Genomic DNA, 17,312 nt, shown 5'->3' with positions numbered 1-17,312 from the left:
GCAATTGTTGATGTGGTGGGTCAGTCTGAGGCACCACATCTCCGATCTGGGAAAAGAGCCTCCCAACAGAAACTCTTTACCACGTGATCAGCTGTATCACAGTGTAAACAGGAAGAGCCGTTTATCGGCTTTTCCTCCATTTGCGTCTTACAGACGCGAGTAGAGGAGAGCCGATCGTCTGTTTTCCTGATGGGGGGGGGGGTCTGTGCTGATTTATTATCAGTGCAGCCCCACTCATGGCCCCGAGGGATGCTGACCATGGATGCCACCCAGGACCACCAGGTATTAAAGTGGTTGTAAACCCTTTACAACCACTTTAACCTACAGGTAAGCTTAGATTAAGGCTTACCTGTAGGTGCTTGAAATATCTTCCAAACCTGCACGGTCTAGGAGATATTTGCAAATTGCCGTACATCTATTTCTCCTGCGCATCCTGTGCCCTTTCTAGCTTGTGTAATGCCGTTAAAGTTAGCCTCCGCGCGCATACGTGGGAGTGAGACGTCACGCGACTCTGGCCAGTCACAGGAAGAGGGGTGAAGAATGGATGCTCGCTACTAGCGAGGAAGATGGGGACGTTGCGGGCTTCTCCTGAAGGTAAGTGACACATAATGGACTACTATGCGATGCATAGTAGACCATTATGCTTTACCTTTGTAGGGAATGAAAGAGGAAGTAACACCCATCAGGATGTACTTCCTCTTTAACTTAAAAAGGTGCCAGTCAGTGCCCATAGATGCCGATCAGTGGCCAGCAGTAAAGCCTGCCAGTGCCTCATCAGTGCTGCCTTTTAGAGCCATCTATCAGTGCCCAACAGTGCCACCTATCAGTGCTGAATATTAGTGCCTCATCAGTGCCACCTCACCAGTGGCTTCTAATCAATCAAATAATAACTATTTGTTTAGCAAAAAAAACTAAAAACCACAACAAAACCCAGAGGTGATCAAATAGCACCAAAAGAAAGCTCTATTTGTGGGAACAACTTATAAAAATTGTGTTTGGGTACAACGCAGCATGACCGCACAATTGTCAAAGTGCGACAGCGCTGAAAGCTGAAAATTGGTCTGGGCAGGAAGGGGGGGGGGGAAGTGCCCGATGTTGAAGTGGTTAATAATTTTCTAGCAAAAAAAAATTATGATTTTTAGATGTAGGAAGGAGACAAATGTCAGGGCTGGCCTGGGTGTAAAGCGGTCACACATAGTCCGGTCTGACAGTCTGATGCCATGCCCTGGTTAGGATTGGGCACTCATTGGATGACCAATTCAGCTCTTTGGGCATACCATGTATATCCAAAGAGCAAACCTTTTGATCACAGGCTGATGGCTGCAGAACAGTACAACGCTCAAGAAAGTACATGTACAGATCCATCTGAAGCTTGTTAATGAACATCTGTGAATGATTTGCAGTGGTGTACGGGGACCGCTGCAACAGCTTCGATCCAAGGGAAGAATACCTTTTTGTCTTGCAGGTTTTTAATATGGGTTTACAACCACTTTAAGCAGCCTATAGATGATTTTCTTTCCTTACAACATGGGTGGAAGGAAAGAAAATTGATCAATTCTCTTTTTAGCACAGTTCATGTTGATGGGGGAATGCCTCCCACAGCTCTATTGTGTTCTGTCAGTTAGGGGGGGGCACAGATAGTCTTCCCGGCCAGCAGAACATAATGATTACTGCTAGCTGCTATAGCCGCTGGCAGTAATCACACATAAAAAAAAACCTGACTGGTTGTATCCAAGGCAATTGATGGATCGACTTGGGTACAATGAGCCTGCCCATAGATGGATCAAATCTTGGCTGGTCCCTGCTGAACTGGCAGAATTTTGATCCATATATGGCCATCTTTAGACAAGGGATATGGAGCTAGAAACTCTCCACACAGACACGAATGTTATAGTGGAGTTTCCCTTTAATAGCAATATTGTTTGTCACAAAATCCTTATTTATTCCTAACAGATCATATTCTTGCACGCAGAGGAATCATGATTAAAGCAGATAAGCAGGTAAGTGTTATATCAAAATCGTTCAGAATTGTAGTAGCCAGCAACAAATAATCACTACAATACTCTCTCTTTCTAGTTAGAGGCACACATTGACCACGCTTTAAGAAGAAATGAGTTTCAGCGCCTAGAAGCATTTCAAAAGAAGGAACCGAGTTCCCAAAAATGTACCAAAGAATTGATTAAGAAACTCGACCTACTTTTTTGCAGGGTAATACTTCTGTGTTATTGACCTTGTGTGCATGTGGCATGTCAGCTGATGCTGCACGTTATCAAAGTGTTTGGCCAGGGCTAGATGGGAAGTTCAAACTCTTTGCTACTAAGATATTTCACTACTTGCTCCCCCATCATCTCACTATCAGCACATCGATTCATATAAATGAGTTTACTGCCAACAAAAAAATAAATCTCGCAGTAGCAAAAAAGATCAACAGTTGTAGCCCTGGGCCAATCTTGCTTGGTATAAATATAACCTTTGATGCAAGTTTTAAAGGAAACGTGTGTTGAGAGAAATGCAGAGGATGTCATTACGGACCTTCTGAGAATGATAGTTGCCTGGCATGGTGGCACCCTCCTTTACCCCAGTTGCCTCCATCCCATGGCAGCAGCCTGCCACAAGGTTTAATTTCTTTGCATTTATTTGCATTTATGCAGCACTTTACATCTATATTGTACATTCACAGAGGTTCATGCCCTCAAGGAGCTTACAATCTAAGGTCCCTAATGCCAGCCATACACATTTCGAATCTTGGCCAGTTCAGCAGGAGTCAGCCGAGATTTAAACTGTTAATGGGCAGGTTGAATGTACAAAGTTGATCGATCGATCCCCACCGGGAGAAGATAGTTGCTCATTCCCATGTCAGCACTGTTTGTGATGATGGGGGAATCATGCAAATTTCTTTCCTGCAACCCGTGGTTGCAGGAAAGAAATTTGTACCGTGTATGGCCTGCCTAACTCACATTCATACATACACATGGTAGGGCCAATTTAGACAGGAGCCAATTAACCTACCAGCTTGTCATGTATTGGCATCAGATACAGTAGACATCTATGGACAGTCTCTTGAAAGTCTCTAGACCAGTGGTTCTCAACCGGGGTTCTGCAAAACCCTAGGGTTCCGCGAGAGGTCTCCAGGGGTTCTGCAGCGATCTGACTGTCAGTCACTCAACTGACAGGATTGCACAGACACAGGCAAGGAAGTGACTGGCATCCTATTGGCTGGAGCGCGCTGTTCCCTACAGGCCCCTCCTCCCCTCTTGTCCTTCCCGAGTACGTGACATCATTTGGGGTGGACAGGATAGGAGGAGGGGGGGCCAAGGGGTAACAGCGCGCCACTGGAGGAGAAATGAAATGTGCTCTGCAGCCAGAAGATGAAGCCGGTACTGTGCCCAGCTGTCCCCCCCCCCCCAATGTGCCCAACAGTCTGCCCCATGTGCTCTGAATGAATCAGCTCTGTAGGAAAAGAAAGCAGCAGTTTCACATTAAATAGGTACGATTCATCAGACCAGGCCACCTTCTTCTGTTGCTCCCTGGTCCAGTTCTGATGCTCACATGCCCATTGTGGGTGATTTTGGCTGTGGACATGGGCCAGCATGGGCCTAGCCATTACAATCCTTATACGTGCCCATTTTTGCTGCTTTCAACACATCAGCTTCAGGGACAACATGTTACCTTACTGCCCAATATATCCCACCAACTTTCAGGTGCCAATGTTATGAGATAATCTTGCCACCCCAATATATCCATGTTCACTTTACCTGCCAGTAGTCATAATGTTATGACTGAACAGTGTATAATTTCAATAGACTGATATACGATATGCATGTTCCATTGACTGAGTTATGATTTGCAAATCAAAAAAAAAAAAAAAAAAATCCACAGGTATATTAGGTAAATGAAGGTTTAACCAGCAACTCTATTTTCTGAGCAAAAGTGAGCTCAATCAGTTGCTATGGGTGTGTTGGAGAAGACGTTAACTTTCAGGAATAACTAAATAATAAGCATTGCTATCACTGGAACAGAAAGGGATAGACAGGAATGAAAACTTGGTAGAAGTTCTAATCCATATCTATAATATTTAATCTGTATGTAAGATCTACTGTAGTTACACTTTAAATACTGACAATATAACATGGTCCCAATTTTATTTTAGGAGCTGGATAAAAAGGAATTAAAGAATGTATCTCTACTGCTTAATGTTTTATCGAAATTTGCCAACGATTTGACCTCAAATGGAGATAAATGGCTAACCACAGCAATCAATCAGGGATTGGTTGAGAAGATAAGTGTTGACCTTATTTTTACCATTTATTATTATTATACAGGAGATTTACATAGCGCCAACAGTTTGTGCAATGCTTTACAATGTGAGGGCAGGTAGTACAGTTACAGTACAGGAGGAATCTCATTAGAGCTTACCCTCTAAGCATGTTAAAAAAAAGAAAAAGACCCTAAAATCAGACATAATTTTTATAAGTGCATGCATAGTAATGTGTAGGGCATGATCTCTTTCCTGAGCTGTGATGCTGGTTGACACAATCATATAAATGTGCCCATCTGACATCATATCAGCCCGGGGAAAGTCACTTGACTAGAGTTCAAGGACTTCTTAACCACTTAAGGACCAAGCCTCTTTTTCGGACTTGGTGTTTCCATGTTTAAAACAGTTTTTTTTGCTAGAAAATTACTTAGAACCCCCAAACATTTTATATTGTTTTTTTTCTAACACCCTAGAGAATAAAATGGCGGTCATTGAAATACTTTTTTTCACACCGTATTTGCGCAGCGGTCTTAGAAGCGCACTTTTTTTGGAAAAAATTCACTTTTTTGAATAAAAAAATAAGACAACAGTAAAATTAGCCCAATTTTTTTTTTATACTGTGAAAGATAATGGTATGCCGAGTAAATTGATACCCAACATGTCACGCTTCAAAATTGCGCCCGCTCGTGGAATGGCGTCAAACTTTTAGCCTCAAAAATCTCCATAAGCGATATTTAAAAAATTCTACAGGTTGCATTTTTTGCGTTACAGAGGAGGTCTAGGGCTAGAATTATTGCTCTCGCTCTACCGATCGCGGCGATACCTCACATATGTGGTTTGACCACCGTTTTCATATGCGGGTGCTACTCACGTATGCGCTCGCTTCTGTGCGCAAGCTCGTCGTAACGGGGTGTTTTTAAAAATTTTTATTTTTTTTTCTTATTTATTTTAATTTATTTTATTTATTTTTACACTTTAAAAAAAAAAAAAAAAATGGATCACTTTTATTCCTATTACAAGGAATGTAAACATCCCTTGTAATAGAAAAAAGTATGACAGGTCCTCTTAAATATGAGATCTGGGGTCAAAAGGTCCTCAGATCTCATATTTGGGCTAAAATGCAACAAAAAAAAAAAAAAAAATGAAAATCTGACATTTAAAAAAAAAAAAATACCTTTAAGAGGTATGGGCGGAAGTGACGTTTTGACGTCGTTTCCGCCCTCCTATGGTATAGAGACGAGTGGGGGCCATCTTAGCCTCACTTGTCTCTATGCCCAGCAGACGGAAGGACCCGACGGCTCCGGTAAGCGGCGGAAGGTGCGGGAGGGCGGCGGGAGGGGGGGTGGCACCTCTCCCGCCGCCGATAGCGGTGATCTCGCGGCGAATCCGCCGCGGAGACCTCCGTTATCGTACAGCCGACCGCCGCCTGAAGAGATGGATATCTCGGTTGTGGCAGCAGCTGCTGCCGTTACCGAGATATCCCTCTTCAAAAAATGGACGTACATCGCCGTGCGGCGGTCGGCAAGTGGTTAAAGCAGTAGTAAACTCAGCTTGTTTATACCTGTAGGTACAGTAAATATCACCTAAACGTGCATTGTTTGGGAAATATTTACTTTAGCAGCGTTATCACTGGTGCATGGGCACTGGGCTCTCAACGGATAGCATGTCGTCCATTAAGAGAGCTGTGGCATCGGTCGTGACTCCTGCAAGCATGCGTTGGAGTGACATCATCGTGGCTCGGCCATTAAAATGGCTGGAGCCTGCAAACTCAGGAAAGGAAGGCTAAGTGATAAAGGAATACCCCGAAGGGCTTTTTTAAGACAAGTCTTTCATAATGTGCTAGTATGCAATGCATACTAGCACATGATGCTCTTTTTTTATTTTTTGCTGTTTAGTACTGCTTTTAAAGCGGGAGTAAACCCAGTTTCAAAAAAACACTTACATTCCCGGCATGCCAGAAATGCTAACTTTCACATTGGTCGTGCTCTCAACCAAACTTTCAAACCATCCAATGGCTGGTGTCATAACTGATCACATGTGCAGCATTATGGCAGTTGAAGAATTATTAGAGGCCAAGATGGTAGCTTCCTTGACTGAAAAGGATAGGAGGGTTTACTTCCACTTTAACCACTTGCCGCCCGCCCTATTACAAATTGACGGCGGCAAAGTGGTTTCATAATCCTAACCGGACGTCATATGACGTGATTAGGATTATGAGCCGCTGCGCGCCCCCGGGGGCGCGCATCGCGGCGATCGTTGTTGCGGGGTGTCAGTCTGACACCCGGCAACTACGATCTCGGTAAAGAGTCTCCGACGGAGACTCTTTACCATGTGATCAGCCGTGTCCAATCACGGCTGATCACAGTGTAAATGGGAAGAGCCGGTGATCGGCTTTCCCTCACTCGCGTCTGTCAGACGCGAGTAGAGGAGAGCCGATCGGCTGCTCCTCTGACAGGGGGGGTCTGTGCTGATCGATTATCAGCACAGCCCCCCCCGAGGATGCCCACACTGGACCACCAGGGACACCACTAGACCACCAGGGAAAAGGTAATAAAAATCCATAATCCTCCCTAGACCACCAGGGTGCCAGTCAGCACAATGGGTGCCAATCAGTGCCCATAATGGATGCCAATCAGTGGCCACAATGGGCATCACTGATTGGCATGCATTATTGTTTGGCACTGATTGGCATCCATTACTATAACACCGATGCCGCCTATGAGTGCCCACCTGTGCCGCCTATGTGCCCACCTGTGCCGCCTATGTGCCCACCTGTGCCGCCTGAGTGCCCACCTGTGCCGCCTATCCGTGCCCACCTGTGCCGCCTATCCGTGCCCACCCGTGCCGCCTATCCATGCCCACCTGTGCCGCCTGTCCATGCCTATCCGTGCCGCCCATCTGTGCCAGCTATCAGTGCCAATTTGTGCCACCTATCAGTGTCCGTCCGTGTCGCCCATCCGTGTCGCCCATCCGTGTCGCCCATCAGTGCCGCCTATCAGTGCCACTTCATTGGTGCCACATTGGTGCCCATCAGTGCCACCTTATCAGTGCCCATCAGTGTAGCCCCATCAGTGCCCATCAGTGAAGGAGAAAACGTACTTATTTACAAAGTTTTGAAACTGAAACAAAAAAAAACATTTTTTTTTCAAAATTTTCGGTATTTTTTTATTTGTAGCGCAAAAAATAAAAACCGTAGAGGTGATCAAATACCACCAAAAGAAAGCTCTATTTGTGGGAAAAAAATGATAAAAATTTCATTTGGGTACAATGTAGCATGACCGCGCAATTGTCATTCAAAGTGCGACAGCGCTGAAAGCTCAAAATTGGTCTGGGCAGGAAGGTGTTTAAGTGCCTGGTATTGAAGTGGTTAAGCATGTTAAAATGTAAAGCGAATTTGAAAACGTATTCTTTTGTGGTATATTGTGACATATTAGAAATTTATTGATACAGACTAAATTTTAAAACATTTTATTATGTTGCACAATTCTTGGATGTGAGGGCTGTATTTGTTTCCCTTTTTTAGGCTCTCTTCTTGTGAGCTATCATAGCACAAATGCTCCAGCAGAATGTATCAGTTTACATGGATGAGACAAACCACTTAACACTGGCAGGGGTGGTTGAAATGATCAGCTTTTATTCATGCAAAACCTTTATCCCAAGGGAAAAAATGGTTTGCTGTAACTGATTATAACGTGTGAGCTGGAGTTTGGCTTCAATTTGTTTGTGGTTCTAAACCTGCTAATACATTTAACACTAACCCCCCCCAGACTGTGCCCATTCCTCCAGAGTTGTATCTCACTAATACAGGAGGAGTGTTATTGGCCAGATCACCAGTTGAGGGGAAAAGCCAAAGAAAACTGATACAGCCACCACATCTAATAATTGGTATGCAGAAATATATTACAATTTTGGGTTACAAGCCTTGGATTTCCAAGCGGGTGCATATTTGCGTTTATTAATGCAAATACAGCTGTGCCGAGAGCGGGCGCCCTGCTTGCTCCTGGCACAGTTATCAGCGTCTAATTTTTACCTATAGTAATATTTACCCGTAGGTAAAATGAACCTCTTCTAAACTTGCACCATTTATGAGATATTCACCCTGAATGCAGCCAGTGATGTCACCAGCGCATGTGCTCTGAAGGTCCGGCATACCTTGCGGGACCTTCAGAGCTTCGTGCCGGAACTGAGGGTCCTCATCACGACTCTGGCCAATCACATAGCCGGAGCGTGCGAACCCCCGAAGAAAGTCCAGTGGAAGATGGAATCCCTGCCAGGGGTGACAGCGTGCCGCAGGAATGCTTCGTTCCAAGGTAAATATTTCATAATATGCTAGTATGCGATGCATACTAGCACATTATGCAATTGCCTTACAGGTGTTTTATTTGTTATTTATTTATTTTTAACCAGCTGCAGTTTACTACCACTTTAAGTAAAAATTATGTTAGGCATCTCTGGCAAATTAAATAAATTCACGCCATCCAGTCTCCTCTCTGACCGTTATCGGGATCATTGTATGTTATATAAGAATAGTTCTTATAGAATATAAACATTTAAAAAAAACTGCTTCCTTTTTTGACTTTGTTTTTAATTTGTGTAATGGAAACTCTTTTTCTTTTTTATACATGGTAGTTTGGTTTGAAATGATCAGAGACATTTTGATGTGCGCAGGAGGTGTGAAAAGTGAGCCTTTAATAAATCTGACAGAAGATTACTTTAATGTCATAATGGTAAGGGAGTTTGACTATAGCAGAATACTCAGGGCATCATCATATTGTATGTAGCTTAGTAAATAAGGATGAGCTCAGGCGTGTTCGCACACTCCACGTGCAGAGCCCGCCAGAGCTCATCCTTATTAGTAAATGCAAGATATGTGACAGGACTTAAGGCCCGACACACGATCAGACTTTTTGACAACAAACATGTCAATTAGCTGTTCTAAGGCAACATCCGACCGTGTGTACGCTTCATTGGACAAACTTTTTCCACTTTCATCGGACAAATGTTGGCTGTGCAGACAGACTTCAACAACATAAGTCTGATGGAGCAAGACAGAAAACCATTGGACTTTACAAACACGCATGCTCAGAACCAAAGCAAAAAGATCAGACAACAATGCAGAGGTTGACCAAAGGTGGCAGTAAAGAGCAGAAAAACCACGTGATTTGGAGAAAGTTGGCTGAAAAAGTCAGATCAGGTGTATGCTTAACAGGTTCACGGGCAACGCCCTTTGTACAGAAATCCACGGGAAAGTTTGTACAAAGTCCGATCATGTGTATGAGGCTTTAGCAACACCTGGGACTGTGTAGCATTTAGGTCAAAAGTAATGTGGAAACTGTTGGGGGGGAGATTTACTAAAACTGGAGAGTAGGGATGAGCTCAGGCATGTTTGCAACTCCACGTGCCCACAAGGAAGCTTACCATTGCAGTGCTAATCAAAGGCAGTGAGATGGAAATCCATGAAAATGGGTCACAGGAGTGCAAAACTAATTGCACTCCAGTGATCCATAGGAGAAGTACGACCAAACAAGCTTTCTCCTTTAGTTAGGTACTGGAAACCTGTAAATACTGGGTTCTGAAACACTTTAAATATGTAGCTATATCCTAGTTTTCCATTTGTGGAATAATTCAACATTTTCAGTGAGCGGTGTCAGGCAAATGTCAATTATCATCCAGAACGCATGTTATAGCATGTGCTTTGTTTTATTGATATATCAAACTAAGCTGTCCTATACACTCTCTACATTCAGGTGAATAAGTTGTTGTACACGGTCATGAAATGCACAAATTCATGTTCTCATACATCCCAATTTCCTCGGTGTTATACTGTGGCCACACTTCAGGGATAAGGCTGCTTTCACACTGGGGCGAGAGCAGCGTCGGCGGTAAAGCGCCGCTATTTTTAGCGGCGCTTTACCGTCGTTTTAGCGGCGGTGCGCGGGCGCTAGCGGGGTGGTTTTAACCCCCGCTAGCGGCCGAAAAGGGGTTAAACCCGCCCGCAAAGCGCCGCTGCAGCGGCGCTTTGCCGGCGGTATTGCCGCGGTGTCCCATTGATTTCAATGGGTAGCAGCGGTATAGGAGCGGTGAATACACCGCTCCTTCACCGCTGCAAAGATGCGGCTAGCAGGACTTTTTTCACCGTCCTGCCAGCGCATCACTCCAGTGTGAAAGCCCTCCGGCTTTCACACTGGAGTTAAAGGGGCCGGTTTTTTTCAGGCGTTACACAGGCGCTATTTTTAGCGCTGTAACGCCTGAATACCACCCCAGTGTGAAAGCAGCCTAAAAGTAAACCTTATACAAATTAGAAAATCCTACATTCAAATTAGGAAAGTTGCATAAAAATAAGATCTTTTGTAGAATTACAAAACGGCAGAAGAGAGTGTTTTACCTCGGTGATAGTTCCTGAATGCTGATCAGTATGATTTGCAGGATAGCTTTTGCTGAGTGCAGGATAAACAGGTGTGTTATTTAATGACTGCCAGGTGATCCAAAATGTGAATTTGTTTTATAATTTAGAGTCTACACCTTGTTTTATTCTCCATACAATCTCGTTATCTAGAAAACATGTATATACAACATGTAATGTGCCTTACTATTTGATATATTATGAAAAAAAGATGTAAAGCATCATGGGAACTCTGGCCTGAAAAGCTGTTTACCTAAGCCTAGTAAGAAGCATCTAAGGAAAGACCCAGGTGAAGCACAGACCTGTTTTAAGGCCTCATCCAAACTAATCTCTTTTGAACTCTTTCTGACAAGAGTATCTTCCATCTTGCTTGAGCTGATTGTAGCCATTATTAGTGCACTTGAGGCAGAAACAATTGAGTACTGTCCATGATACTTTTTTTATTTTCACTATCATACAATTTTTCAAAACAAACTTTCAGGGTATGTCCCTTTCTTCAAGGTCCTATCAGTACTAAGAAGGTGACATACCCCGAAAGCTTGTCCTGAAAAATTGTATGTTAGTGAAAATAAAAAAAGTATCATGGACCGTACTCAATTGTTTTTGTTTCTGACAAGAGAAAAGCTGCATAAAAATGCACCTAAAGCTGTGTTTTTCAAATGTGTTAAAGAGCATCAGGCGTTTGGGCGTTCATTCAGTTAATTGGCAAGAATAGTCATTTATTTTGGTTGTTGAAATGAATGAATGTGCCGAGTTTATAGGTGCATTCAGGTGCGTCTTTTTTTTTTTTTGTTGTTGTTTTTTTCTTCTGCCCAGATGCTCCTCTCCTAAACCTTTTGGTGTGTTCAGATTTCTAACCCTGAATTCCCCTGCCTCTAAATGCCTGTAAATGTCTATGTGTGCAGAAGGGAAAAAGCTCACTTGATCTTGATTTTCAGTATGAATACAGACCGTGAAAGCAGGGCCTCACCATCCTTCTGACTTTTTGGGTGGCTAGCTCATAGGCTAGCATAGAGGGGGTGTTTAGGGGCAGATTTTTTTTTTTTTATAAATGTCAAACACCTCTAAAACAAGAGTTTGAGAGCTACATTGTGCATGAGGCCTAGAGCATACAAAATGTTTTAATGTAACAAACCCCTAATTTAGGAGGTACGATTCTTCTTAGATCAAGTGTTTTACTGCTAAATATATGAGATTACTTTTCAGATTATTGTAAATCTTGCTTTGGAGAAAAAAGTGCAAATTATATTTAACCACTACAGATCCGCGCTATTGCCAAATGACGGCATTAGCGCGGACCTACATTTCCGGGACTACGTCTATTGACGTTGTCCCGGTTACGAGCGGCCTGCGCGCCCCCTGAGGGGCGCGCGCGGCGCGCTCTGTGATCGGCGAGTCCGTGAGACTCGCCTGATCACCGATCCGTGTAAGGGGTCGATCCCGACCCCTTATCACGTGATCAGCTGTCAGCCAATGACAGCTGATCATGTGATAGAACGGAGCCGGTAATCGGCTATTATTCCTCCTCGCGCTGACAGCGCGAGGAGAGAAAAAAAAAGCCGATCACCGGCGGCCGTGATCGGGACATCAGTCCCGATCACGGCCATCAATACAAGGGACCACCTGCCACCTGCCTGTGCCCACCTGCCTCCCGCAGTGCCATCCTGAAGTAAAATAAAAGCAAAAGTAAGTGCCCCCCGTCAGTGCCCCCCGTCAGTGCCCACAGTGCCACCCACAGTGCCACCCAATCTGCCTCAAAGGTGCTGCACCCCAGTGCCGCCCATCAGTGCCCAGCAGTGCCGCCCATCTGTGCCCAGCAGTGCCGCCCATCAGTGCCCAGCAGTGCCACCTATCAGAGCCACCTATCAGTGCCCATCAGTCCCATCTATCTGTGGTACCTATCAGTGCCCATCCGTGCCACCCATCCGTGCCACTTATCCGTGCCACCCATCCGTGCCATCTTATCTGTGCCCATCTTTGCCCATCAGTGCCGCCTTATCTGTGCCCATCGGTGCCGCCTTATCTGTGCCTATTAGTGCCGCCTTAACTATGCCTATCAGTGCCCACCAATGCAGCCCATCAGTGCCCACCAATGCAGCCCATCAGTGCCCACCAATGCAGCCCATCAGTGCCCACCAATGCAGCCTATCAGTGCCGCCTAATCAGCGCACTTCAATGAAGGAGAAAAATGACCCGTTTGCAAAATTTTATAACAAACTATTAAAACATGATTTTTTTTTTTTGCATCTTTTTTTGTTTGTTTAGCAAAAAATAAAACTCCGAGCTGTAACTAAATACCACCAAAAGAAAGCTCTATTTGTGGGAAAAAAATGATAAAAATTTCATTTGGGTACAGTGTTGTATGACCGCGTAATTGTCACTCAAAGTGCATCAGCGCTGAAAGCTGAAAATTGGTCTGGGACTGAGGGGGGTTTAAGTGCCCAGTAAGCAAGTGGTTAAATAATAATTATATCTAGCCAGATATAAATTTTCTTATATGCACCAGAAATATAGAACAGTGGTGACCATGTAAGTTTATGTTAGGCTTGTATTGGGAAATTCATAATGGGTGGTAAGGATGGGCTCAGGCGTGTTCAGAAGCCACACATGCAGAGCCCGCCAGGAAATCGGCACTGCACAGCGCTAATCACAGGCAGTGACACATTGTCCCGATGCACGGCTGCAGAGATCAGGAAATGTCTCACTGCCTGCGATTAGAGCTATGTAGTGCCGACTTCCTGGCGAGCTCTGCAGGTGAGGCTTCCGAATGCGCCTGAGCTCATCCATAATGGGTGGGTACGCCCGTGTTTTGCACCCATCTGAGGCCCGTGTTTTTCCACACGGGGATGCACAGGTGTTTTCTGCATCCCGGTGGAGGTAGTTTTTTTTTTTTTTTATGTCTGCTGTGTTGCAGTGGCTGCATGGACACAGCCGCTGCTCCCAAATTGACAGCTAAGGATGAGCTCAGGCATGTTCCCAAGTCCACGTGCCCACGCCCACCAGGAAGCTTACACTCCGCAGCACTAATCACAGGCAGTGAGAAATTTCCCAATCTGTGAAGCCACGGACCATGAATATGTCTCACTGCCTGTGATTAAGGATGAGCTCCGGCATGTTCGCACACTCCACATGCAGAGCCCGCCAGGAAGTCGGCGCAGCGTTGCGCTAATCACAGGCAATGAGACATTGCTCCGATGCGCGGCTGCAGAGATCGGGCAATGTCTCAGTGCCTGTGATTAGCGCAGTGCTGCTCCGACTTCCTGGCGGGCTCTGCACGTGGACCATGCGAACGCGCCGGAGCTCATCCCTACCTGTGATTAGAGCTGCAGAATGTCAGCTTCTTGGTGGGCGCAGGCACTTGGACATGCGAACACGCCTCAGCTCATCCTTTTGACAGCCATGCAAGTGTGAATGCATGGCCCCAAACATACACACTGTTTGCTAACAATTTAAAGTTACTGACAATATATTATCTGACTTTTTAATGTTTTTTTTTTTAATCACATTTTTAGGTTGTGCATAACCACAGTAGTGATGGTAGGTAGGAATTTTCTTACATACAGAATACCAATTTCTTTTGTTACTATTACCTACCTTACTTACTACTTATTTTCCACAGGCAAAATCCAGATACTTGAACATTTTATTGTAAGAATTTGTTCCTTAGTATCAGAAGCAGCAATCAATATTTCTATCAAACAAGAGGTAGGTAGTCATTCAGCTAGCTTCGAAGATAAAGTGAGAGGTAACTTTTGTAATGAACATGGTAACTTTACAGAAAGAATGCCTGGTCACATTCAAAACTTAATTTTTTTTTTTATTACTAGTCAGAAAATGAAAGGTTTGGTTGGAACAGGCAACAACTACATTCTTATTTTTAGATGCAAACTCCTCCGTTTGATGATATTGAACATTGACCTACAGTATCTCACAAAAGTGAGTACATCCTTCACATTTTTGCAAATATTTTATTAAATGTTTTCATGTGACAACACTGAAGAAATAAGACTTTTCAACAATGTAAAGTAGTGAGTGTACAGCTTTTATAACAGTGTAAATTTGATGTCCCATCAAAATAACTCCACACACAGCCATTCATGTCTAAACCGCTGGCAACAAAAGTGAGTACACCCCTAAGTGAAAATGTCCAAATTGGCCCCAATTAGCCATTTTTTTCTCCCCCGGTGTCATGTGACTCAGTGTTACAAGGTCTCAGGTGTGAATGGGGAGCAGGTGTGTTAAATTTTGTGTTATCGCTCTCACTCTCTCATACTGGTCACCGGAAGTCCAACATGGCACCTCATGGCAAAGAACTCTCTGAGGACCTGAAAAAAAGAATTGTTGCTCTACATAAAGATGGCCTAGGCTATAAGAAGATTGCCAAGACCCTGAAACTGGGCTGCAGCACGATGGCCAAGACCATACTGTGGTTTAAAAGGACAGGTTCCACTCAGAACCGGCCTCGCCATGGTCGACCAAAGAAGTTGAGTGAACGTGGTCAGCGTCATATCCAGAGGTTGTCTTTGGGAAATAGCCATATTAGTGCTGCCAGCATTGCTGCAGAGGTTGAAGGGGTGGGGGGGCTGGGGTCAGTGCTCAGACCATATGCCGCACACTGCATCAAATTGGTCTGCATGGCTGTCATCCCAGAAGGAAGCCTCTTCTAAAGATGATGCACAAGATTGCTGAAAACAAGCAGACTAAAGACATGAATTACTGGAACCATGTCCTGTGGTCTGATGAGACCAAGATAAACTTATTTAATTCAGATGGTGTCACTCGTGTGTGGTGGCAACCAGGTGAGGAGCACAAAGACAAGTGTGTCTTGCCTACAGTCAAGCATTGGTGGTGGGAGTGTCATGGTCTGAGGCTGCATGAGTGCTGCTGGCACTGGGGAGCTACAGGTCATTGAGGGAACCATGAGGGAAGCCAACATGTACTGTGACATACTGAAGCAGAGCATGATCCCTCCCTTTGAAGACTGGGCCACAGGGCCGTATTCCAACATGATAACGACACCAAACACACCTCCAAGACGACCACTGCCTTGCTAAAGAAGCTGAGGGTAAAGGTGATGGACTGGCCAAGCATGTCTCCAGCCAGACCTAAATCCTATTGAGCATCTGTAGGGCATCCTCAAATGGAAGGTGGAGGAGTGCAAGGTCTCTAACATCCACCAGCTCTGTGATGTCGTCATGGAGGAGGGGAAGAGGACTCCAGTGGTAACCTGTGAAGCTCTGGTGAACTCCATGCCCAAGAGGGTTAAGGCAGTGCTGGAAAATAATGGTGGCCACATAAAATATTGACGTTTTGGGGCCAATGTGGACATTTTCACCTGTACTGACTTTTGTTGCCAGCGGTTTAGACATTAAAGCGTTTGTTAACCCCCCAAAAAAAAACTGATCCTGTTCATTTAAAGCATGTTTTATAGCACAGCGCTTGTGCTGTGTCATTTGGCTTCCTGTTTACCCTAAAAACCCGGCGGATCCTGCCTGGCTATGCCCTCTCCCCTGCAAACAGACCACAATAATCATGGCTGCTAAGCCCCTGACATTGTGGTCTATTTGCCTGATTCTGTCAGATGCAGCTCTCCTGTTCCCAGCTCTCCATGTGTCTGTGTCCTCTGTTTTCCTCCCCCATCCCCTCCCTGCTCATAGCTGCTCCCGCTCTCCCTGCTCCTGCTCTTCTCGTATCTGATCATAAATCTTCGTATGCCCTCTGTAGCATTATAACATCTGTCTCTGTGCCTGTGTGATGTAAAAACTCTGCCGATCTGTACCGGCTCCCGACGCCCAACTGATTATCATCTCTCTCCCCTCCCCCTCCTCCACCGGCTGGCGTCAGCAGGACAGCTTGGCCCCACCCACTTCAACTTTGAGGTGGAGAAACAAGGGAGCTGACATGTCAGCTGAGCGCTCGGAGTGCAGCTTATACAGGTACAGATCAGCAGTTTTTTTTTTTACATTACACAGACACAGGGACAAATGTTATTATGATACAGAGGGGATAACACTATTTTAGTACAGTGGGTTAAAAACCACTTTAATGGCTGTGTGTTGCGTTATTTTGAGGGGACAGCAAATTTACACTGTTATACAAAAGCTGTACACTCACTACTTTACATTGTAGCAAAGTGTCATTTCTTCAGTGTTGTCACATGAAAAGATATAATAAAATATGTACAAAAATGTGAGGGGTGTACTCACTTTTGTGAGATACTGTAATTCCAAATACTTTAAACACACTGCTAGCAGGCTTCAGCTTGAAATTTTGAGTAAAGCCTTCCAGCAACTTGTTTAAAGTTACAGCCACCACTCCCAAGTCAAATCGCAGCCTATTGCCGGAAACGGCACCGTCTGAATTGGTACGATGCCGACTTTGCGGCACCACATTGATTTCCAAAAATAGTTCCTGCTCTACTTTTGGTGACTTCGGGGACAATTTCAATAGAGCAGCTGAACTTGCGTGATTTCAAACCTGCCTCCAATGTGAACGTACACTAAAGCGTTTTTTACGGAAAAACCCTCTCCCCTCCCCACCCCACCCCCTTCCTGATCTCAGCTGAGGATGACTGTCAGTAAGTACAGCAGTCAGGGCTCTTTCAACTATACCACCAGCCTGGAGATTCAAAGTCCTCCCTGCTTTCTCTCT

At 44.7% G+C, this 17,312-nt stretch overlaps 1 protein-coding gene across 1 annotated transcript in view; it reads left to right on the top strand.

Annotated features, from left to right (window-relative positions):
* Positions 1 to 2,076: 2,076 nt before the first annotated feature.
* Positions 2,077 to 17,312, top strand: part of SYCP2 (synaptonemal complex protein 2) — a gene marked incomplete at its 5' end in the record, with an annotated part of 200,775 nt that continues 185,539 nt past the window's right edge. The window contains 5 exons of the mRNA XM_077458435.1: positions 2,077 to 2,208; positions 4,151 to 4,279; positions 8,881 to 8,985; positions 14,174 to 14,198; positions 14,281 to 14,366. Coding sequence (XP_077314561.1) covers positions 2,077 to 2,208; positions 4,151 to 4,279; positions 8,881 to 8,985; positions 14,174 to 14,198; positions 14,281 to 14,366 — 477 coding nt within the window. The remainder of the gene's footprint in view (positions 2,209 to 4,150; positions 4,280 to 8,880; positions 8,986 to 14,173; positions 14,199 to 14,280; positions 14,367 to 17,312) is intronic.

Source organism: Lithobates pipiens, unplaced genomic scaffold, assembly GCF_037356315.1.
Source record: "Lithobates pipiens isolate NorthernLeopardFrog02 unplaced genomic scaffold, aLitPip1_a1.2 Scaffold_28, whole genome shotgun sequence".
In the NCBI taxonomy this organism is placed as follows: Eukaryota; Metazoa; Chordata; class Amphibia; order Anura; family Ranidae; genus Lithobates; species Lithobates pipiens.
This window is presented reverse-complemented; position numbering and strand designations above follow the sequence as displayed.